General features: G+C 54.2%; 8 protein-coding genes across 15 annotated transcripts; 3 read left to right on the forward strand and 5 right to left on the reverse strand.

The window, feature by feature from the left end:
* Window positions 1–9: 9 nt before the first annotated feature.
* Window positions 10–1,309, reverse strand: H310_06312 (hypothetical protein). Its single transcript, XM_008871322.1, has one exon. It carries the CDS (start codon window positions 1,161–1,163, stop codon window positions 828–830), a length of 336 nt encoding a protein of 111 aa, XP_008869544.1. The 5' UTR covers window positions 1,164–1,309; the 3' UTR covers window positions 10–827.
* A 613-nt stretch (window positions 1,310–1,922) lies between these two features.
* H310_06313 (carbamoyl-phosphate synthase, large subunit) lies at window positions 1,923–6,821 on the forward strand. Its single transcript, XM_008871323.1, has 6 exons — window positions 1,923–3,531; window positions 3,596–4,714; window positions 4,762–5,028; window positions 5,079–5,292; window positions 5,340–5,615; window positions 5,663–6,821. The coding sequence occupies exons 1-6, from the start codon at window positions 1,984–1,986 to the stop codon at window positions 6,751–6,753; spliced, it is 4,515 nt and encodes a 1,504-aa protein (XP_008869545.1). The 5' UTR covers window positions 1,923–1,983; the 3' UTR covers window positions 6,754–6,821.
* Window positions 6,688–8,700, reverse strand: H310_06314 (hypothetical protein). Its single transcript, XM_008871324.1, has 7 exons — window positions 7,899–8,700; window positions 7,686–7,846; window positions 7,490–7,633; window positions 7,256–7,426; window positions 7,087–7,210; window positions 6,956–7,027; window positions 6,688–6,889 (listed from the first exon to the last, which is right to left on the reverse strand). The coding sequence occupies exons 1-7, from the start codon at window positions 8,667–8,669 to the stop codon at window positions 6,815–6,817; spliced, it is 1,518 nt and encodes a 505-aa protein (XP_008869546.1). The 5' UTR covers window positions 8,670–8,700; the 3' UTR covers window positions 6,688–6,814.
* Window positions 8,701–9,124: 424 nt separating this feature from the next.
* Window positions 9,125–10,001, forward strand: H310_06315 (hypothetical protein). The gene is made up of 3 exons (XM_008871325.1): window positions 9,125–9,199; window positions 9,252–9,324; window positions 9,386–10,001. Exons 1-3 carry the CDS (start codon window positions 9,137–9,139, stop codon window positions 9,976–9,978), a joined length of 729 nt encoding a protein of 242 aa, XP_008869547.1. The 5' UTR covers window positions 9,125–9,136; the 3' UTR covers window positions 9,979–10,001.
* Window positions 9,888–12,235, reverse strand: H310_06316 (N-acetyl-gamma-glutamyl-phosphate reductase). Its single transcript, XM_008871326.1, has one exon. The coding sequence runs from the start codon at window positions 12,222–12,224 to the stop codon at window positions 10,137–10,139; it is 2,088 nt and encodes a 695-aa protein (XP_008869548.1). The 5' UTR covers window positions 12,225–12,235; the 3' UTR covers window positions 9,888–10,136.
* Window positions 12,236–12,473: 238 nt separating this feature from the next.
* Window positions 12,474–17,791, reverse strand: H310_06317 (hypothetical protein). 6 transcript variants are annotated; one of them, XM_008871327.1, is made up of 8 exons: window positions 17,703–17,791; window positions 16,849–17,644; window positions 16,576–16,803; window positions 13,486–15,525; window positions 13,394–13,437; window positions 13,187–13,340; window positions 13,002–13,116; window positions 12,474–12,952 (listed from the first exon to the last, which is right to left on the reverse strand). In XM_008871327.1, exons 2-8 carry the CDS (start codon window positions 17,635–17,637, stop codon window positions 12,828–12,830), a joined length of 3,495 nt encoding a protein of 1,164 aa, XP_008869549.1. In that variant the 5' UTR covers window positions 17,638–17,644; window positions 17,703–17,791; the 3' UTR covers window positions 12,474–12,827. The 6 variants fall into 6 exon arrangements, with proteins under 6 accessions (XP_008869549.1, XP_008869550.1, XP_008869552.1 ...); XM_008871328.1 differs by lacking the exon at window positions 17,703–17,791 and having other exon boundaries at window positions 13,002–13,340; window positions 16,849–17,130; XM_008871330.1 differs by lacking the exon at window positions 17,703–17,791 and having other exon boundaries at window positions 13,002–13,437; window positions 16,849–17,130.
* Window positions 17,792–18,095: 304 nt separating this feature from the next.
* H310_06318 lies at window positions 18,096–18,947 on the reverse strand. Of its 2 annotated transcripts, XM_008871333.1 has the most exons (5): window positions 18,830–18,947; window positions 18,653–18,782; window positions 18,444–18,601; window positions 18,340–18,400; window positions 18,096–18,295 (listed from the first exon to the last, which is right to left on the reverse strand). In XM_008871333.1, the coding sequence occupies exons 1-5, from the start codon at window positions 18,927–18,929 to the stop codon at window positions 18,148–18,150; spliced, it is 597 nt and encodes a 198-aa protein (XP_008869555.1). In that variant the 5' UTR covers window positions 18,930–18,947; the 3' UTR covers window positions 18,096–18,147. The 2 variants fall into 2 exon arrangements, with proteins under 2 accessions (XP_008869555.1, XP_008869556.1); XM_008871334.1 differs by having other exon boundaries at window positions 18,096–18,400.
* A 527-nt stretch (window positions 18,948–19,474) lies between these two features.
* H310_06319 lies at window positions 19,475–20,735 on the forward strand. 2 transcript variants are annotated; one of them, XM_008871335.1, is made up of 5 exons: window positions 19,475–19,915; window positions 19,962–20,085; window positions 20,137–20,291; window positions 20,335–20,395; window positions 20,456–20,735. In XM_008871335.1, the coding sequence occupies exons 1-5, from the start codon at window positions 19,783–19,785 to the stop codon at window positions 20,613–20,615; spliced, it is 633 nt and encodes a 210-aa protein (XP_008869557.1). In that variant the 5' UTR covers window positions 19,475–19,782; the 3' UTR covers window positions 20,616–20,735. The 2 variants fall into 2 exon arrangements, with proteins under 2 accessions (XP_008869557.1, XP_008869558.1); XM_008871336.1 differs by having other exon boundaries at window positions 20,137–20,395.
* The last annotated feature ends 293 nt before the right edge of the window (window positions 20,736–21,028 follow it).

A 21,028-nucleotide genomic window follows, 5' to 3' on the forward strand; every position in this document is an offset into this window, starting at 1 on the left:
AATTCCACAGTTCGCGTGCCGATGGGTCGTGGCAGGAGTCGTCATGCTCTTACCATCGTCGCGCTCAGCTTGGCATTGCATGGTGCAGGCTCGACAAAGGCTCTCTTCAGGCGTTTACAATCGAGCAAACATTTACCACCGCTTAACTTCGCCGACCAACCATCGTTTGTCGGAATCGCAACCACACTCAGCACGTCTGCAGAACAGAACCCACGGCAACTCGACAGCGACACAATCCATTCCGTTGTGGCTCCCAACGCGTCTGTCACAATGACTCTGGACTTTGCTGATGGCTACGGCACCAGCTTTGAATGCACGAGTGTGTGTCACTTCATCTCGTTTTCGTTTGCGCTGGCCATTGGTCTTTGCCTCATCCTCATACTCGTCGTTCCTGTGAGCACAACCAATTACGTCAAGTCGTCAAGTCGAAAGCGGACATCAAAGCGACGACTCGATAGTGCCGCAGACGGCTTGCCGTACCAAGCTGCGTCGCATACGCATCCCCAAGCGATTCACTCGCGTGATCAACGAGCGGCAGGACACGCCGATATGGATGATTCGGATAAAAACCACATCGATCCTTCCGACGCATCGCGGTACGACTTCATTGCGTCGCTGTCGACAAGTCCCAACGACGCCCAGCCACTCATGAAGGCTGTCCGAACTGCCAGCATGGTGTCTCCTCGCAGTCAAAGGCTTGGTGCGAAGATGGCTACATCGTCTCCTTCCGCAATTGCATATGCAACACCAAACTATCAACAACTGCCAAAGGTCCCAGTACCACAACGCCCCGACACCAGCTACGAGAATCTGCGAGATGAGGAGATTCAAGAAGCCGAATACATCGAGTTTGTTCGCCAGCTCGGCAGCGATGGAATCGTGATGAAGCGTATCAAAACGAAAAGCCGCGGTGTCAAGATCGCCAAGTGGCGCATTCGCGTCACTCCCGACATGATGACCCTTCTTCTGTCCAAGCACGAAGGGTTGCAGGTGCTGAAAAAGACCGAGAGCGTACACGTCAAAGACATCGTGGGCATGACGACGGGGACGTTGGAAGCTGGCGGTGCCGCGTATATGTCGCTGCTCCAGGTTGACAACACGTCACTGGACTTCCAAGCCGACAATGAAGCGATGCACCAAAAGGTGTACCATGGATTCGGCATGCTCTTGAGAGAGCACGACCGCGCCAAACGTCAATACGCCGCATGATACCACCACAAGAGCGATCGTGTGCGACCACCAAAGCCACGACAACTCGCCCGCTCTATTCCAACAAGTCCTATATCTAATCATTGTACCTGTCACTCCATCTTTCAATGCTGTCACTTGGGTCACTTGGGTGCGCTTGTATTTCTAGTCGGCATAGTTCTCACGAGGCTGTCGACCACAGCCACAACTTATGTCTACAACTCCCCAGACTTTTCTGCACCGGTCAAGATGGTCTGGCAACAGTGGCTCGAATGACCATAAGCACGACGGTGATTCCGACAGGATAGAACTAGTATTTCGCAAGGAGTCCGGACTGATACGAACGGTGCAAGGTCCCGCGACCACGCTGTACTCGGTCCTTCAACTACCATCCGTCGTCTTTTCGAGAGGCCGCGACACCCTCGTCCCCATTGCGATCGGTCAAGTGGGCGGGCTCGTCGCGCGCTGGCCACCACAAGAACGTGGCCATGCAGGGTCAGTTGACGAATTGCGCTCGGCGTTCTTGTGGTTGTTTTTTGGCCAATCAAATCCCGTTCAATAGTTCATTAGCCAATCAAACACGAGTTGAACCTACTGAAGCGGCAGGGGGACATGCTCATGTGGACAAGACAATACAAATATCCAGTCAAATAGACCGCATAGAGAGATTGCGTCCCTCCGTGATACAGTGGGACGCGGCCATCAAAGATCGGCGGGAGAATTTCTTCAACGTTGTGATACGAACGTGACAAATTCGAATTTGGCCGTCGCGGAGCAACGTCCATCCTCGCCGCGATGTATCGACTCCGCCAAAGTGCCGCAACCTTGGTGTCGTTCCGACAACGCCTCCTGTCCACAGGTCTGATCGACCGCCGGGGCGCTGCCAAGTTTGAGAAGCGCGCCGTCTTGGAACTGGCCGACGGTGCCAAGTACTATGGGATTTCGTTTGGTGCAGACACAGCGATGGCAGGGGAAGTTGTGTTTACGACCGCCATGGTCGGGTACCCCGAGTCGCTGACGGACCCGTCGTACCAAGGCCAGATTCTGAATATGACGTTTCCCATGATTGGCAACTACGGTGTCCCTTGCACAAAAACACTCGACGAGTACGGGCTTACCAAGTTTCTCGAGTCGAATCGAATTCATGCCGCGGGGTTGATTGTCCAAGACTACTCATCGCACTACAGTCATTGGAATGCGAAGTCGTCGTTGAGCGAGTGGCTGGTCCGAGAAGGTATTCCTGCCATTGCAGGCATCGACACGCGAGCTATCACAAAGAAGATTCGCGCCAAAGGGGCGATATCTGGCCGCATTGTCGTCGAAGGCAACGAAACACCCAGCTTTGCCGACCCGAATATGCGCAACTTGGTCGCCGAAGTTAGCACAAAGACTGTGAAGACGTATGGCAAGGGCAATCAATTGAAGATTTTGGCTGTGGATTGCGGAATCAAGTACAACATCATCCGCGAGCTGGTCAAGCGCGGGGCAGAGGTCAAAGTTGTGCCTTGGGACCATGACATTATGAGTGAAACCAACTGGTTCGACGGGCTCTTCATTTCGAACGGCCCTGGGGATCCGTCGATGCTGACGCAAACCGTGGAGCAGCTAAAAAAAGTCATCAACAGCAACCAGGTCAAGCCGATTTTTGGTATCTGTCTGGGTAATCAATTGCTTGGTCGCGCTGCTGGTGCTGGCACGTATAAGTTGCCGTTTGGAAACCGTGGTCAGAACCAGCCTGTCAACAATTTGAAGACTGGACAGAGTTACATTACGTCGCAGAACCACGGGTACGCCCTGGAAGGTCATGACTTGCCGAGCGAGTGGGAGGAGCTGTTTGTGAACGGAAACGATGGCACAAATGAAGGCATCATCCATAAGACGAAACCATTCTTCACGGCGCAATTCCACCCGGAACACGCAGGGGGTCCCACGGACACGACCTTCCTCTTCGACACTTTCCTCGACGCTGTTCGCGCCAAGGAAACCGGGTCGATCAAGTCGCTGGTGCAACGGCCCAATCTCGAACGACCTAAGTTCAAAAAGGTGCTTGTCCTCGGCAGTGGTGGGCTCAGCATCGGCCAAGCAGGCGAGTTCGACTACTCTGGGTCGCAGGCCATTAAAGCCCTCAAGGAAGAGAACATCACGACGATCTTGATCAACCCGAACATTGCGTCAGTCCAAACAAACGCCGACAAGACGGCCGCCCAAGCTGACAACGTTTACTACTTGCCTGTGAACGCTGACTTTGTGGAGCAAGTCATTCGTCGCGAGCGGCCGGACGGAATTCTCATCAGTATGGGTGGCCAAACGGCGCTGAACTGCGGCGTGGAGCTGCATCACAAGGTGCTTGCCTCGTCGGCTACCATTGTGTGGTCACTGCGCGAGCTAATTGTTGCGGATATTGTAGGGTGTGTTTGAAAAGTATGGCGTGCGTGTGCTTGGGACACCGATCTCTGTGATTGAAGCGACGGAAGATCGACAGATTTTCAACGACAAGCTGAACGAAATCGGCGAAAAGATTGCCACGAGTCGTACGGCCGAGTCGGTCGAGGAAGCGCTTGCGGCGGCTAACACGATTGGGTACCCGGTCATGATTCGATCAGCTTTTGCGTTGGGTGGTTTGGGCAGCGGTATTTGCGAGGACAAGGAGCACTTGACGCAAATGGCAAAGAAAGCGTTTGCCGGTTCACCGCAGATTCTCGTCGAACGCAGCATGAAGGGGTGGAAGGAAGTCGAGTACGAAGTCGTGCGAGACAGCGCCGACAATTGCATCACGGTGTGCAACATGGAGAACTTTGACCCGCTCGGGATTCACACGGGCGATTCTATCGTAATTGCGCCGAGCCAGACGCTGAGCAATCGCGAATACCACATGCTCCGCGAAACTGCGCTCAAGGTCGTACGCCACTTGGGCATTGTCGGTGAATGCAACATTCAATACGCGCTCAATCCGCACAATGAAGACTACTGCATCATTGAAGTCAACGCGCGCTTGTCTCGTTCGTCTGCTCTGGCGTCCAAGGCCACAGGGTACCCCTTGGCATTTGTTGCGGCCAAGTTGGGCTTGGGTGTGAACCTGCCCGAGCTCAAAAACTCGGTGACCAAGTCGACAACGGCGTGCTTTGAGCCGTCCTTGGACTACTGTGTCGCCAAGGTGCCTCGATGGGATTTGTCCAAGTTCGAGAACGTATCGACGGAGATTGGGTCGAGCATGAAGAGTGTCGGCGAAGTGATGGCGATCGGTCGCACGTTTGAAGAAGTTATTCAAAAAGCATTGCGCATGGTGGAGCCAGCGAACACAGGGTTTGAGCCCAAGGCAGACCCGTTTACGAAGGAAGGGCTCATCAAGTCGCTGGCAGTCCCCACGGACAAGCGAATTTTTCACATTGCGCGCGCCTTGAGCGACGGCATGTTGACCATCGACGAGGTCCACAACATTACCAAGATTGACACATGGTACCTCAGCCGCTTGCAGCGCATATCGGACTGCGATGCCAACATCACGAAAGTCGGATCGCTCGACAAGGTTCTCAGTGTTTTATTATATCTTGGACTAAAATTCCGCCCTGGTAGATCTCGGACTACGAGCTCCGAACGGCGAAGGAATTGGGCTTTTCCGACAAGCAGCTCGGTCGCATGTTGGGCGTATCGGACGACCAAGTTCGCACCGAGCGCAAGAAGCGTGGCATTCTCCCCGTTGTGAAGCAAATTGACACGTTGGCGGCCGAATACCCTGCCAAGACCAACTACTTGTACTTGACATACAACGCGAGCGAAAACGACGTCGACATCAAAGCGCCCAACGACGGTGTGCTTGTGTTGGGCAGTGGCGCGTATCGGGTCGAGTTTCATCAAGAAATCGATGTTTGGCACCTTATGTTGACAAGTAGATCGGGAGTTCGGTCGAGTTTGATTGGTGCGCCGTGAGCTGCATTCGTACGTTGCGCCGCCTCGGTTACCGCGCTGTCATGATGAACTACAATCCCGAGACTGTCAGCACGGACTACGACGAGTGCGATCAACTTTACTTTGAAGAATTGTCGAAGGAACGCATTTTGGACGTATACGAGCGCGAGGGCGTGCAGGGCGTAGTTGTGTCTGTCGGTAAGTGATGTTTCGATTGGATGTGCCAACGCTGGATAATTCATTAGGTGGTCAAATCCCCAACAACTTGGCACTTCCCCTGCATAACGTTGGCGTCAAAGTGCTCGGCACAAGTCCCTTGGACATTGATTCGGCCGAAGATCGCCACAAGTTTTCCGACCTGATGGATCAAATCGGGGTCGCGCAACCAGCTTGGAAGGAGCTCACGAGCATGGACGCTGCGCGCAAGTTTGCCAATCAAGTGGGTTACCCGTGCTTGGTGCGGCCGTCATACGTCTTGTCCGGGGCAGCTATGAATGTGGCGTTCAACGATAGCGACTTGGGTACTCTAGATTGACGTTCCAAGTGGCTCTTAAATCTGCAATGGTAGAACGCGTGCTTGGCGAAGCATCGGCGGTGTCGCAAGACCATCCCGTGGTCATTTCCAAGTTTGTGGACGGCGCGCGTGAAATTGAATTGGATGGTGTCGCCCGCAACGGCATCATCATTGCGGCCGCGGTGTCGGAACACGTCGAAAACGCCGGTGTCCACTCTGGCGACGCCACGCTGATCCTGCCACCCGTGACGGTGAGTTCGTACTACGTGGACCGCGTGCGCCAAGCTGGCGCGAAGATTGTCAAGGCGCTCAACATTTCCGGGCCATTCAACGCGCAGTTTCTTGCCAAGGACGCCGACGTGCTGGCAATCGAGTGCAACCTGCGAGCATCTCGGTCTTTCCCGTTTGTGTCCAAGACGGTCGGCGCCGACTTCATTGCGGCTGCGACCAAGGTGTTTGTCGGCGAAGATACGTCCAACGACAACCTGCCGCCCCTGTACGGTCCCACCCGCCCGACCGAGTACGTCGGTATCAAGAGCCCCATGTTTTCGTACACTCGATTGGGCGGGGCCGATCCGCTTCTTGGCGTCGAAATGGCGTCCACGGGCGAAGTCGCGTGCTTTGGGAAGACGACGCACGAAGCGTTTTTGAAGGCCCTTGTGTCGTCCACCTTTCGCCTGCCCGAGAAGAACATTTTGCTGTCGTTTCAGGACCGGTACGCGTCGGAAGCCATCCACTACGCGCACAAGTTGGTCGCGTTGGGCTTTGAATTGCACACGACGGAGAAGACGCACGAGTTTTTGACCAAGCACGGTGTCCCGAGCAAGTTGGTTGCGTACAGCCCGTCGACGGAGCTCTCGAACGACACGAACGCGCTCAACTTGATCAAGGACGGCAAGATCGATCTCGTCATCAACCTATCCAACTCGGATTCGTTGCGCGTCAAGGACAACTACTTGATTCGCCGGACGGCGGCCGACTTTTCCGTCCCGCTCTTGACGAACGGCCAGCTCGTGCAGCTTTTTGTCGACTCGATGGACGAGCACAAAAAGAAGCCCGTCCTTGGCGTCAAACCGGCATCCCTCTTTGACTATTACAACGACGAAAACGAAAAGCCGTGGACTGGTGCCAACGAATACCATTAAGTCCATCAGCTTTGCAGTAGACACTCCAGGAATCCATTGAAAAACGAATCCAGTCGACATTTTATCTCTTTTTGCTGCTTTTTCGTGGTTTGGCTTTCTCGTCTGCCCTTGCCTCCTGCACCAGCACTTGGCCGCCCTACCAAGATGATCGCAGCCATCCGTCACCACCATCGTTCAATGCCAACCATTGATTTCCCAGTACCTGAATCTCTCGCTTGTGAATACTGTTCTCAACGCGACTTTGCGTGTCGAGGTAAAACATGAGGTCGCGAATCTAGTCGAAGAGCGAGGTGATCGGCAAAACACTGCGGGCAACACGCAAGTCTGACCGACCTGCGATTCCAAATCGTCGACGCGGCGCTGGGTGTCCGTTTCCATGGTGGCGACCTTTTCTTCTGCAGCCAAAACGCGCTCTTTCCACTGTTGTTGGTTGTCAATGAGCGACTTGTTGAGCTCCCTGTGCAACACTTTTATCAAACGTCGACGGGTGGGGGGTTCAAACCGGGCAAAGTGCAAGTCTTCGTTCAGCTTGGTCGTTTCTTTGATCAAGTTTTCGTTGAGTTTTTTTAGCGCCTTCTTTTCTTGCTCGAGCATGCTGACAGCGCGGCGGTGCTCGGTTTCGTTGAGCTGGGACAATCGCCGCTCGTAAAACAAGCGCTGCTCTTCCAATTGACTACAACCGATAGAGCGACGACGGACAGAATGAGCATGACAGAGCCTTGGAAGGACCACCCACCTCGTCAGCAACAAGTTGTACTCGGACGCGAGTTTTTCTAACTTCATGTGCTCATCCTCTCCGCGGTTCCCCAATGCGCCGTTTGGGTCGGGAAACTCAACAAACTTGCCGTCTTGCTTGTTCATGATCAAGCGATGGACATATCTAACACGGTTGAGTGCCATTGCTCACGCTCACCCAACCAAAGAGCCTGTACCCATCGCCAGCGTAATCCCACACCCGTTGGGTCTCGAGCTCCAACGAGTACGTGTGCAGCGTTTCCTGGTAGTGTTTCTTGGCGTGTTCGTTCGAGTACCGGCCACACCCGATGTGGCCGCAAAGGAGGCAGATCCAAAGGTGGTCTGTCGTGTTGCACACCTCGACAACACAAGGCATGTTGGACGACCTGCAGCGACTTGTCGGGACGTACCTCACATGCAGACACAATGTCGCCGTGGCTGTATCTGCATACGGGGCAGTTAAACCCTTCCCACCGAAACAAACAGTCGCAGTGAAACGTGTGGTTGCAGAGTGTCGTGAGAATGCCAGAAGCGGACGAATCAAGGCGATCCAGGCAGACCGGACAGGTCGGAATTTCCACGTGGCCTTCGGGCGCGTCTCGCCGGTCGTCGGTGGCAAAGGAAGGGAGCATGCCTTGTGCAACGGGGTGGCCGTTGACGGCCAACGGAGGAGATTGCACGAGCTGTTCTCGAATAAACTCGATCTTGTGGACAAACACGAGGCGACACCGTTCGGGCTCCATCGAATTGAAAAGAGAGCCGTTGAATGCTTCGTAGAACTGTGCGGCTTTGTTGGCGGTTGAAAACTGCATCAGCGCCATGCGAGAAGACGGCCGTGGATCTGCGTCGCGTAAGAACCGAATGAGGACAATGTCGCTTCGGAATGCTTTGGAGAACTCGATCAGTTCCAACGGACCCATGTGCATGGGCAAACTCACAAACCCAAGCAAAGTCAAATCCAAGCTCAAAATCGTGTCTCGCGAGATTGGTAGCCAGGACAGCGATCCAGCGGCATCGTCCGATTCGTCCTTGCTCTCGTCGTTCGTCGTTTCAAGCGATCGGAACAGCCGCAGCCGGCCTGTCAATAGCTCGACCCTTGGATTCCCCACTTCAAACTCGATTGTTGGCTTGTCTTCGTCGTTATATGCAGCGGCAGCTTGTTCCAAACGGACGTGGAACATGTTGCTTCCTTCCGCCTTTCCTCACACCCCCTCAGGAATTGTGATGGTCTATAAAGAAATTCATGTTCAAAATATTATGCGAGTTTTGTCGGAATATTGTGAACGAGAAATGAATGAGTTCTCCTATGTAATTTGAAATTTCGACAAAAATTCGTCAATTTTCGCGCCTTTTTACAGTAACCCTTGAATGTCATGGAATATTCTAAATGTACTGCTAAGTAGTTAGTAGTAAGTAGAGTAGTTACTACGTCGAAGTACTAGTTTGTCAAAGCATTATCAAGATCAACACTATTTATTGTGAGGCATGAAAAGCGCAGTATTTACTGTTAGCAGCAACCTGTAACGGTTCTGGGAATCAGCCAATAGAGTGACTATGGTTTTATCCAATCAATTTGCAGGGTAATCACTGGATCACATCCCGATCGATGATTGGTTTTCTTGGGAGTCAATATCAATTCGTGACCAAAATGGAGGAATCGAAGCTCGTGCGGCTACATGACATGCTCCAGAGGCTGCGGCCCAAGGGCAAGGTATGCGAGACTAATATGCATCTGGCGCGTAATCAACAAGACCGCTGTATAGGGTGGTCTCGGCTCCGGCGGTGGTCTAATGTCGAAGAACCAAGGACCGCGGGACGACGGCTTGCCCAATAACGGTGCGTGCTACCTGCGACCATCGTGTTTTTGCTTGGCGCGTGTTGATATTGATTAGCGTAGGTTTGTACTCGATGTTTGTGCGAGAAGGCCACGGTGGCTACGTCCACAAACACTTTGACGAAACTGGGGAAGACGTCGACGAAGAGGACACAGCCCAGGTGACCAAGAAGGACAAGAAGGCCAAGAAGGAAAAGAAGCGAAAACTCAAAGATGAATCCTGCGATATCGACTCTGCCAAAGTGAAGAGCGCCAAGAATTCGAAGAAGAAGTCGCGTGAAGAGCCCGCTACCGAAGAAGCAGAAGACGCCGTGGAAGCCGAGGAAGAATCGACAAAGAAATCCAAGAAAAAGGCCAAGAAGGCAACCAAGGAGGCAGTTGAGGTCGTTGCAGAGGCACTTGATGACGAAGAAACACCGCCGAAGAAAAAATCCAATAAATCCAAAGTTCCAGTGCCTGCGGACGACGACGTTGACGTGGGTATCTCGAAGAAGGCGAAGAAGAACAAGAAGGCCAAGGGCGAAGCGGAAGAATTAGAGCATGTCGTCGTGGACGAACCGGTCAAGAAGACCAAGAAGGCCAAGAAAACCACGGCCAACGACGACGATGAAGTGTTAGCAAAAAAGGTCAAAAAGAGCAAAAAGAACAAAGCTTAATCTACTCCCCCGTTCCCTCCAAACCCTCTGTCGCATGCGCGAACGTTCCACGTAGGCACTGCTCACTCGTAGAACGTTCTCGACAGTCGTTCGTACGACATTCACCCTCGGCCAAAGCCTCCGACCCAACGACTGCCGAGACGTCACTCGTGTTTTGGTTACTCGACAAGACCGCAAAGCTCTTCGAGCCCAAGGGACAAGTTGATGTTCTGAATCGCTTGCGAAGCGGCGCCCTTGAGCAAGTTGTCGATCGTCACGACGAGCGCGACGCGTCCGTGGACGTTGTCGACGGAGATGCCGCCGATGGTCGTGTGGTGGTGTGTAGCGTTGTGCTTGACCTGGGGCACGTCGTCCACGACTTGCACGAGGGGCTCGGAAGCGTAGAACGATCTGTACAACGCCACAAGTTGGTCCTTTGTCATCGATTTGTCGTGAAGCTGCATCGACAGCGTCAAGTGGATGCCTTGGAACCACGGCGCGACGTGCGGCATGAACGCAACTTGCGTGCCGAGCTGATGGCTGACTTCGTTCTCGTGAATGTGCTGAACGATCTTGTACGCGATCAAATTGTCCGAGAGAACGTTCAAGTCGTTGTTTCGGGATAACCCTGTACCAGCACCACTGTACCCAGAGACGCCAAACACGTGCGGCATTTGGTCAGGCGCTAAAAACGGTAGCAGCGGCAGAATCCCGAGCTGGGCGCCGGTGGCATAGCACCCAGGGTTTGAGATGCGCTTGGCGTTGTGCAGCAACTGTCGCTTGCCTGGCACTTCCGGGAGCCCATACACCCACTTGTCGTTGAAACGCTGATCAGCGCTTAAATCGATGATCACTTGGTCCTTCTTGCTGCGAGACTTGAGCCTCTCCAAGGCCACGACATACCGCTCGCAGTGGCCATTTGGCAGAGCCAGAACCCACACGTCCATTTCCTTGGCCAGCGCAAATGACGCCAGGTCGGAGTCTTCCAGCGCACAAAACTCCAATTCCGAGGGGATGCCGTCCAACAGACGGTTGTGAATCGATGTCGTCGCAGGAAGGTTCGTGTGGGGGTTTAGAGGCGGCGCCTTGGCAATGTCGAGCACCTTTTGGCCGACTAGAGCTCGAGAACTCGCTACGACGAGCTCCAAATCCGAGTGGCCGCCCACCACGCGAATGAGTTCGCGGCCGACGTATCCACGGGCGCCTAGCAGACCGACTTTGTACTTGTTCGAGTTGAATTGAAGCGGCTGCAGCGTCGCGGCGTCGCCACCTCGCGTGCAGACCGTGCCGGCGCTGTAGTTGCTCAAGATCTCGCGGGACAACGCAGACGCGGACGTGAGAACAACAGACGATGAGCGCGGCAGGGAGTTGACGAGGAGGTTGATTTCGTTCAACTTAAGCAGTGTGCCTTGGCGACCTGTGTAGTCCTTGGCCGCCATGGGTTCGTAGTCCTTGCTCATGTCAATCGTCGGCAACTTTACTCCATCCTCGATCCATCCACCCTTTGAGTTGATGAAAATCGTTTTGAAGGGCTGCAACGAGATGGCGAGCTCGCGCGCAGCAATGTCGGCGTTGATGTTGAGGAGCTGGCCGTCGACAGACTCACCAAGCGACGACAGCACTGGTATCTGGTTGGCCTCGATCGCTGAGTAGACTGACTCGTTGTGGATTTTGTTGACTTCGCCAACGTAGCCGTACACGTCCAAATCTCGGATGGACGCTTCGAACACGCCGTTTGTGATGGGACGCACGCCTACTCCGGCACTCACCAACGCGTCGACGAGTTTGCGATTCGTCGCAAGAAACACGCGCTTTGCGATAGCAAGAGTTTCCTTGTTCGTGACGCGGTTCCCCTGGACGTATTGGGGCTCGACGCCCGCTTTGGCCAGTTCGTCGTTCATCTGCGGCCCCGCGCCATGGACGACAATCGGAAACAACCCGGCGTCTTTGAGGAAGATGAGGGACTTTACCAACACGTCAAGTTCGCGATCGACGACTTCACCGCCGATCTTGATCACAGCCGTCCGACGAAGACCGGGAGTGCCATACACCTTGATGTACTCTTGAATATCTTTTTCCGACTTCATGAGTGTCAGCAACTGCTTGACCAGCTCAGGGCTGCCAGGGAGTCGTGTTGAATGATGCAGTCGGCGAAACACACAGGCCACGTTCGAGGACCGCGCTACAACCACACCGATCGAGCGCTGGGTCACTTTGTTGTTCGCTGCCAGCGCGGCAAGGCTCAGGATGTGCCGTGGTCGAAGCATGGGTCAGCAAATGTAGAAGTCCAAGATCGGGCCAATTCGTTTTATTCGCTTCGCACTTAAGAGGGGTTCAACCATGGATTGAATGGCAGAATTCCCCGAAGGGAGCGCGTTCCGTCGAGTCACGGCAAGCATGCATCCGCAGAGCTGTTGCGTGCAGGCCGCCGCGCCGCCACGGACTAGCGCGTCATGCGAGAAGTCAGATACATTCTGCATCGCATTGTCCGTGCTCAAAGAGGACGCGACGACAAAGCAGGATACAATCGAGTGTTAAATAGGTGGGATTCTTGTGGTCACGCAGAATGCACCGGTGTGACGAGTCCACATGCGCACTCCAGGCAAGGCACGTTCGTGTGAACGATAGTGCGCCGACTAGCTCGTGGCCTAAAAGCCTCGCTTCGTGAGAGCAGATCCGCCAGCTAAGTTGTGGATGCACAGTAGACGCTTGAATCCGCCACGACACTTCCATCATAAATACATGCCAAAGTGGTGATTTGCACCTGCCTTGCCGCCGAATCCTTGCAGGAGTGCGACTGGTATGCTTGCCAACCCACGACGCCCATCGACACTCGCCGTTGTGGACTTCCATTCACTACTGTCCCAAGGTCAAATGGAGGGGTATTTCCCTCGAAGGAACTTGAGTTGAGCATTGCGCAGGGCTTTCTCCATGATAGACAGTTGGATTTGCGGTGGCGGGCGGTAGACGGCGTCGAGTGGACTGGGCTCATGAACTAACCGCACGACTCGTTGACCAAGCGCAATTACATGCCAAGAACGTACCAAAAGAGACGGGTCGGGACGGCCCCTGTGGTCGAGGATGGGCAGGTGGAGCTCCTTTTGGCGTTCGGCTCTCACTCTGCAATCGCGGGTTTCGTTCCACATGCGCCGAGTGCTTCTGCACCGGTAGACTTGGGTCATGAACAATCCAGACACTCCATGGAGGTTGCCGTAAGGGCTATCATTACCTGCAAAATCGATCCGTACCCGTCCATGGCCATCACGAGCGCTTGAAACCTGACTTCGCCGCCGTCGTCGTCATTTCCGACGGTGAAAAACCGCTCCGAACAACGAAAGAGGCACTCGATAAACTCGGGGAACGTCAGCACGTCCTCCATCGAACTACACGACGCATCACCACGCCACGTCCAACCTGCAGTCACGCGAGTCGTCACCTGGACTGATGAAAGAACGACAGCAGCTCTCGTCGAGTGAAAAACTACCATCGCGGCCGTCGGGCAAGTCTGCGAGACAGTAGGCACAGTACCGTGGGAAAGATATTGGCGGCTTTGGCCATGTCGAGGAAATCCGTCTTGGACATGACGAGGTGGCGCAGCATGGCTCCTGTCGTCGTGCGCTTCTTCAAACTAGGACTAAGAAACAACGCCCGAAAGAACTTGGTGTGCTTTTCGACCAAAGTGAGCACAGGCTCGCACAGCATGGCCTGCGGCGTCGCAAACGTGTGCAGCAGCGGCGTGGGTGGCCGTTTGTAGAACAAGAGTCGTTTCAGGTGGAGGCACGGCGCCAGCGCTGGCATCGCCGCATATATCCTGTCGATGTGGGCAAATCGATGCAACTGGGCTTTCGTGAACACATCCACCTCCAACGACGCGCGATGCGCGGCGACCAAGTTTAAGCTCTGGCACAACCACGTCACGTCGACGGCTCCAGACTCGGACGGACAGGACTGCTTGGCTTGGAGGAGACAGCGCTTCGACTGTTTAAAGGAAAAGTCGTTGTACATCCACCCCAGCAGTCGCACGCAGTCAAACAGGTAAACCGCAACTTGACTTGCCATGGGCAGCGCCGGAATTGGACGGAACGTCGAGTACAGCTCAAGTAACTCGAGGATGCATTCGTTCCAAGTCACGTCTGGTGCAATGATTGCCCCAGACGCGACGGGGGCAGGAGGTGTGGCGGAGAGCGCCTTGATCCGACGGACAGGTGCCGTGTCTAGGGTCGCCGCTTGCCAAGTGTCGTCTTCACATGCAAGCGCTATCAAGTCAGGAATGTCGGGCATGACGGTGGGTGGCGCATTGGTTTCGTGGGAGTTTTCCACTTGGACGATGTCGTCCTGAGTTGAACTGGCGTCGATCGCATTGAGGAATGTCAAGTCCCTCTCGGTCGGTTGCTCAGCTCCGCACAATGCCACCGTTTCAGGCAGCTCGTGGGTATGCTTTGTGGCAGGCTCATGCGTACGGGCAACGTTGCAAGCGACGTCGTCAGGTTTGTCGAGATCCTGCGCCTGGTTGTGGCAACTCAGAGCTTCCGTTGGTCGATTTCTTGTCTTCATTGCCATCGGACTCTCTAGTCCTGATCCAGTCTCTACTGTGCCATGCATGGCGGGCGATGCGGGCTGCGACATCACGTCCATCGAGGTCTCCGGCGACACAAGTTGAGGTGATAGTTTGTTTGGGTTTCCTTGCATGGTTGGCCGACTGGTGGCGTCACGAGTGATGGCTTGCTGCGAGACGACTTTCAACGACTTCCCACTAAAAGGCTTGTCGGGGGAACGAACCTTTGGTTTCACCACAGGGACTGGCTTCACCATTGGATGAGAAGCGATGGTACGGAGTAGAGGAGATCGGGGCTTCGCGAGAGGAGATGCCCATGCTCTCGAGGAGCTCGATGGAGTTTCCTTTGGAGGGAGGGCGGGGTACTTTGGGGGCGACTTCCAGGATTGTTTGACAGGGTGTGCCTGCTTGAATAACAGATGCGCCTTCGACGACACCACGTCTTTTATCTCGCGCTGGCGGACTGCATACGACGTCGTCGAGCCAAACGCTCGAGCAGTACCTTGCTTGCGATTCGTTTGTGCCATTGCTTGGGTGACCCGCAACAGTTGCGTTTGCTTGCGCACCAGCACAACTCGCCACCATGCTTTCAAGCATCGCCGTCCCGTTCGCTGCATCAAAAACCAGTCGGCCGCGCGCCTGGCATGGGTTGCACGTTCGCAAAACGCATGAAATCGACGGTACAGATCGTACATGTGTGCCAATTTGCGCTTGCGGACATTGGTGACGACATCCACGAGGCATGTTCGCTTCGCGGCCATGTACTCACATCGCCATGCCGCAATGGTGTCGACATACTGACACCACAGTCGAAACGTGAGAATTTGGCGCTTGATACCTTGCCCCTCGCGAAAGAGGCGGAGATGGCGGCCCGTGACTCGCAGATTCCAGCGACAGTGGCGGGCGTACGCCGCCCAGCGACGAAACTTGCTCTGGAGTTTGTGCACGCCAACCCATTGTCGCCAAACAGGTTGGCACTTGACATGCCACCCGATCCACTTCGCCAGTCGTTTCTGCCGGCAACGTCGGTTTACTCGACGCCAATCAGTCAAGACCTTTGCACAGAGCGTGCAATCGCGCCGACGTTGTCGGATCGCCACCGCAGCAGCCATGCTCTTCTTCGCGGCCACTACACGCCGCCACACTGTCACGACAAGGATCATGCGGCGGGCTAGCGTTGAAGCATGATGCTTTTGCGCCAACTGGTGTTGAACAAATCGCAAGCGCCATATTGCGTACGCCCTGGCCGCGAGCCGAGTGATGGTTGTCGTGGCAACGGCGGTGCCCAAGGCCAGCACGCCCCGTCGGCGCTGGCAATGCTTCCGCCATGATTGAATATGACGTGTCAGTGACCGCCTGCTCCACGCCGTCCACGCGAGCGATGACTGAACGAGCTGAAGTTGCCGCCCACGAGTACGCGCCTGCCACCATCGAAATGTTCGCCGAACATACGTCTTGCACCAACGTGAGAACAGGTGTCGAACGGAGTGCGTGATAGTGATCACTCGAACCCAATGGCACCATGCCTGCCTCAGTCGAAACCATTGGACGTGCGCGTCAGCCTTGTCCTCCGAACGCATGCAGTGGCGGAACTCCATCCATCGGTCAAATCCGACTCGAAGAATGGCCCGTCGCCGATGGGTGGTCCAGAACGAATCGACAGCACGACGGTGGAAACGTGTTGTCCGCACCACAACGCTCCATTTCAGCCACGACCATTGAAGGAGGTGGCGATGGCGACACGCCAGTGCGTTGCGAAGCTTTGCTCGGGCTTCTTTGTCCTCCTGGCGGTGCGCCAACAAGGCATCCACTCCCATTCGCAATCGCTTTCCCACAAGAAACCTCTCAGCGCGTCCCGTCCATTCGTTCCGCAGTCGCTGGCGGTGGATGTATGCTGTCCACAGATCCCAGTACATTCGTCGCGCGGTCGTTTCGTGCATGGCAACCGCACATTGTACCAACGCACGCCGCCTGAGTCGAATTCCAGTCACACGCCGCAGCTCCGCGAATGCGCGGCGACGGAGGTGCAATGCGAAATGCTCGACAGCACGTCGCATGTTTACGCATTGAGCGTAAGCCGCTGTTTCGAGGCGGCGTAAAGCGTCGTGAAGGATGCTTCTGATGTTGAACGACGTGGCAGCGTTGTACAGGGTCCTGTGGTGTTTTCGGGTTTTTGTTCGAGCGCGCCACTGCGCCAAGTGCCGTTGAATCAGCCAGTCTTCGATTGCGACCACCGCAGCTGCGTGTTTCAACAGCACATCCGTTCGGTGCTTCCACGCGGCCAGAATCGCCTACAACCAGATTCCATAACGTCCATGCAATTCCATGCAACCGACCTTGACCAATTGAGTGTGTACATGCTTCAAAGCCACAACGACCACGCGCGCAAGGAGACGGTACCGCGCCCAGCTGGTCAATATCCTTCGCAAGAGCACTTGGTTCTGCACGGTGCTGAGACGGCACGTTGCGCGGACTTGTCGGTGTGTTCGACTCCATCGTTGAAACCACCCGCGTCGCGCATACGCCACAGCGGCCAATGTCAAGCGATGGCTCTCTCGGCGTCGCTTCACATGGTCGAGCCACTTGGCCACAGCGACAGCGCAATGTAGCTGCGCCATGGAGTCCTCACATTCGGTCGCATACAAACGCCAGTCAGCTTGTCGTTTGGCAAACATGCTCCACTTATGAAAGGTTGGCGAGACTATGTGCGTTCGGAGATGTCTTTGAAGTCCAGCATGATGGTATAGCAGTGTCAGCACCCGCCGGTTGAGGAAAGCTTCCGTCATGGACTCGAGCATGGCCATGCCGCGATGTCGAGCTCCGCGTTTTCTGGCGTGTTGATGCCATGCGGCGAAAATGCGACCAAGATTCGTGCGTGTAAAAAGCAGCATGAAATGGGTCGCGTACCATATTCGAAGTCGCGACAGGTGAGTCTGCCACTGCAGCCACTCTCGCAGGCATCGATGAACGCGCCAGAGTTCCATTTCCATGCATCGCAAGCTATTACCCCTTGATCTGCTGACAACGTGACGCCATCGACGGAAAACGCGACGAAGCATGTGGCTTTGGTACACGTGGATTGCGGTCGTCTTGGCTCGAGCTTGAAACGTGAATCGGCGCCACATGCGAAATCTGTGGCGAAACGTTGCAATTCGCATAGGATGGTGAATGGTTCCAGCGTTCTTTGTACCAGAGGGAGACTCTATCGTTACGTCGTTGCCTCCTTTGGCGAGAACGAGGCCATGATGGCTTTGTCGAGCGTGGAGAGTCTCCTTGTACTGTCGACGGTTATGAGGTTTCAACGATGAGCGATTCTCACGTAGAATGATAGCATGGCCATGCGGCGCAGGGAAAGTGATGTCGTCTACAAGCCCAAGCTTCGCCAGATACGCGAGCTGCCTTTCGATCGACGGCACATCGAGCGGCAGATCGTTTTGCCCCATTCGCGGCCAGATCTTGCAATCGATATTCGCGCGATTTGATTGGTTGTTGCGTCATTTTCGAATTTACCACAAAGCACACACATCAACAACTTGCCGACGACGGACTGACGACGGTGGAACGAACGAGCTCGTCGTGGAGATGCACACAATGCAAGTACGATGATGCTTTGATAGATATATGCCGACGCTTTGTTAGACGACCATGTAGCCATTGTCATGCCCATACGGTGTGAGGAACGGGGCATCTCGTTCAGGCTTGAGTTGAAGCAAATGCACGAGTTCTTCGTCGGACGGTAGTTGCGCGTTGCGAATGCACGCATGGGACACACAGATGAACGCGCTTGCGCGAAATTATCATACGGCATTCATGGTGCTCATTCATACCTTGTTGTCGCAGCATACATAAGAACAGGGCCTCCATATATAGCAGCAAGAACGATTGAAGCTTCGTAGGAAAATTAGAGTGGAGATTGGAATGTTCGCCTTACCGACAGCCATGATACCATTTCGTTGCTCAGTTGTTGTCGGCACCCCAAAGATGTAGGTTGGTCCAGTCATAAGAGTCTCTTCCGATGCCAATTTATCGCAGTAGTACCAGCCGGCGCCCATGAGCATCAAAACGAAGAGAAATTGGGGACATGCAAGTCTACTCACAGGCATAAGTCGCGATCGCACGAATGTACTTCAATATACATACGCATTGATCATCGTGACGAAAAAGATTACCACCGCATAATTGGCAACGAAGAAGATCACATTCCGCTGGAATCGCCGCGTCAACTCTCCGGTCGATCGAGGGAATGTGTACGGTCGTTGAACTTGCTCGCCTACACCACCACTGTTTGAAGTCCCATGGGTAGATCTCCTAGTGTACCAAATCCAAGGAACAAGTTGAGGTCGCGCAAGTTGTCATGACTGATGAGCTTCAGCGGGTTCACTTCCACTGTCGGTGGCGCATGAGTCGTCGACAGCATCGCTCGCTTTCAGCTCTCTCGGCTTTGTCAAGTCAATGAGGGTACTCCAGGTCGACATTGAGCTGCCGGATACAGGTCAGATTATCCGGATATTGGACAGACGATGGGAGGAGTGACAGCGACGACACTCTGATGTATGAAGGTATTTCCAAAAATTAATGGAGTTGTGAAATGTGAAGGCAGCCAATGAAATTCCATGAAGAAATAATTTCCGTGTACGTCATGTATACCGTCCGCTTTCAGCACCAAAGAGAATGGAATCACACTATACAAAACGCGAGTTGTTTGGAACAAGCCACCAAGTTGAAGTGGATGCACCCCGTGCTGCGCTACAAGTCGTCGAAATCTCTTCCGAGCTCGAGTGGTGCATGTCCATGAAACCAAGAACGCTAGTACGTGTTGGGTGATGCAACATCTCGTCACAGTAACCCGTACGACACCTTGGGTGGCGCAATTCGGCTGCCCAGAGGAAAGCGTTGAGCCTTGAAAATTGACCAATGAAATGGCCTCTATTTTATCCAATCCAATGTGGAATTTCGATTTTGCAACATCAGCCGAGATGAGGTGCCACCTCGTCGGACACAGGGACCAAGAGCAGAGACCAGAGCACTGGTGAAAGCTAGTCCCATCAACTGCAATGGTCCCGCTTGTGCTGTTGCGCACATGGCTTGCTGCTATTCCGCAAGAACTGAGCGACGCAAAACGCTTTTACAAAATTGACTCCCTATGGTGACTTAAGGGAAACGGCGGCATGTGATGTAAAGGATCGCGGCAGAAGTACTTCGCAGCAAACCTCTCCCATTGACACACTTCGGCAAATTGCAAGTCAAGAAGCGACGTCGCCCCAACGACCATGCCAAGCCGCCCGCCACTTCGACAGAACATGACCAAGTCCCCTCTTGATCGCATCCATTTGTTGCGATTGCAGGTTCGCGACTTGATGGATCTCAACAACATTCGTGGCTTTTTCAGCTTCTTTGGATTTGGTACGCCCTATCGTCGAGTCATGGCGAAATATAACAAGGGCTGCAGGGGAAGACCAGCCATTCCTCGTTCCCCAAGACCGATGCGAATTGGAGTGCCGCACCAAATCCAACATGGCGTACTTCTCCGTCAACTACTTTGTCATCACGTGCCTCATCGGTTTTCAACACGCGTACGTGATTAACAAATGATACGCGTGTGTTTTACCTCACGATTCCTGTAGCCTTCTCAACCCCATCTTCATGATCGTCCTGACCGTTCTTGCTGCCGGATGGGCATATTGCAACTACCTGACAGCCCACGAAAGCCCTGGCAACCCTGTGATCATTTTGGGTGGGCCGACCACACCCATGCAACGGGACACGTGCATGGCACTGGGTAAACCCACCCAGGATGACAAAATCGCTGACATGAGTCGTAGCATCCGTCATTTTGGTCATTATCTTTGGAGGTCCTCTTCTTTTGTACACCATGGTGGTCAGGTAAGATGGAAACCACACCGTGCACAGAGTGCCTACGGAAAATGACGCCGTTTGCTGTAGTGTGTTTCTCATCATCTTGCATTCGATCATGCGCAACCAACCGTTGGCAACGTACGATGAGTTGGAAGATCGGTATCACGACCTTTCGGATTCGGACTATGAGAACGATCATGGCCATGGCCACCTTCTCACCCACAGCAACGAGCACGTAACAATCTAACGACTGCATCTGGGCGATTTTTGGCATTACAACCCGACACACTAATTTAGCCAATCCGATTCCATTGAGTTCCGGATAGCCAATCCGTTTAATTGTGTGAATGGCATTGACGAACACCGAAGAGGATCCATTCATTCGAGACAGACTGGCACAGGTAGGACCAAGTAGAGCTGGGCACCAAGGCTGCTGGCCGCCTCGGGAAAGGATTTTTGGCTAGGTCAGACATCAATGAAGCCGTCAGCGCATGTCGAAGCGCGTTCTGGAAAAGTACGGTCGTTCGTTATTCCTTCTCGTTGCCAATCTACCAAACGTGCTGTATTTGTGACGTGGTGAAACCAGATACTCGTTATGTACAGGGAAAGCCCGCGTAATGCTCAGCGTACTCATGTACGCAACTCTGGCCAACGGCTCCA

Source organism: Aphanomyces invadans (genome assembly GCF_000520115.1).
Source record: "Aphanomyces invadans strain NJM9701 unplaced genomic scaffold supercont1.11, whole genome shotgun sequence".
Classification (NCBI taxonomy): Eukaryota; Oomycota; class Saprolegniomycetes; order Saprolegniales; family Verrucalvaceae; genus Aphanomyces; species Aphanomyces invadans.

Excerpts from the sequence above, each read along its gene's own strand:
- H310_06313 (XM_008871323.1), top strand. The coding sequence starts at position 1,984 with ATGTATCGACTCCGCCAAAGTGCCGCAACCTTGGTGTCGTTCCGACAA. Across the intron at positions 3,532-3,595 it reads GCGTGGAGCTGCATCACAAG|GGTGTGTTTGAAAAGTATGG; the intron begins GTGCTTGCCTCG and ends CGGATATTGTAG. Across the intron at positions 4,715-4,761 it reads AAGTCGGATCGCTCGACAAG|ATCTCGGACTACGAGCTCCG; the intron begins GTTCTCAGTGTT and ends CCGCCCTGGTAG.
- H310_06317 (XM_008871327.1), bottom strand. The coding sequence starts at position 17,637 with ATGTGGCGCCGATTCACGTTTCAAGCTCGAGCCAAGACGACCGCAATC. Across the intron at positions 16,804-16,848 it reads TACACACTCAATTGGTCAAG|GCGATTCTGGCCGCGTGGAA; the intron begins GTCGGTTGCATG and ends ATCTGGTTGTAG. Across the intron at positions 13,341-13,393 it reads TCGTTCTTTCATCAGTCCAG|TTCGATGGAGGACGTGCTGA; the intron begins GTGACGACTCGC and ends TGCGTCGTGTAG.
- H310_06312 (XM_008871322.1), bottom strand. The coding sequence starts at position 1,163 with ATGCCGAATCCATGGTACACCTTTTGGTGCATCGCTTCATTGTCGGCT.
- H310_06315 (XM_008871325.1), top strand. The coding sequence starts at position 9,137 with ATGGAGGAATCGAAGCTCGTGCGGCTACATGACATGCTCCAGAGGCTG. Across the intron at positions 9,200-9,251 it reads GGCTGCGGCCCAAGGGCAAG|GGTGGTCTCGGCTCCGGCGG; the intron begins GTATGCGAGACT and ends ACCGCTGTATAG. Across the intron at positions 9,325-9,385 it reads CGACGGCTTGCCCAATAACG|GTTTGTACTCGATGTTTGTG; the intron begins GTGCGTGCTACC and ends TGATTAGCGTAG.
- H310_06314 (XM_008871324.1), bottom strand. The coding sequence starts at position 8,669 with ATGTTCCACGTCCGTTTGGAACAAGCTGCCGCTGCATATAACGACGAA. Across the intron at positions 7,634-7,685 it reads TGGGATTACGCTGGCGATGG|ATATGTCCATCGCTTGATCA; the intron begins GTACAGGCTCTT and ends CAACCGTGTTAG. Across the intron at positions 7,427-7,489 it reads TACAACTTGTTGCTGACGAG|TCAATTGGAAGAGCAGCGCT; the intron begins GTGGGTGGTCCT and ends TATCGGTTGTAG.
- H310_06319 (XM_008871335.1), top strand. The coding sequence starts at position 19,783 with ATGCCAAGCCGCCCGCCACTTCGACAGAACATGACCAAGTCCCCTCTT. Across the intron at positions 20,086-20,136 it reads CTCATCGGTTTTCAACACGC|CCTTCTCAACCCCATCTTCA; the intron begins GTACGTGATTAA and ends CGATTCCTGTAG. Across the intron at positions 20,396-20,455 it reads TTGTACACCATGGTGGTCAG|TGTGTTTCTCATCATCTTGC; the intron begins GTAAGATGGAAA and ends CGTTTGCTGTAG.
- H310_06316 (XM_008871326.1), bottom strand. The coding sequence starts at position 12,224 with ATGCTTCGACCACGGCACATCCTGAGCCTTGCCGCGCTGGCAGCGAAC.
- H310_06318 (XM_008871333.1), bottom strand. The coding sequence starts at position 18,929 with ATGCTGTCGACGACTCATGCGCCACCGACAGTGGAAGTGAACCCGCTG. Across the intron at positions 18,783-18,829 it reads CAACTTGTTCCTTGGATTTG|GCGAGCAAGTTCAACGACCG; the intron begins GTACACTAGGAG and ends GTGGTGGTGTAG. Across the intron at positions 18,296-18,339 it reads ATGTATGCTGCGACAACAAG|CGCGTTCATCTGTGTGTCCC; the intron begins GTATGAATGAGC and ends ATTTCGCGCAAG.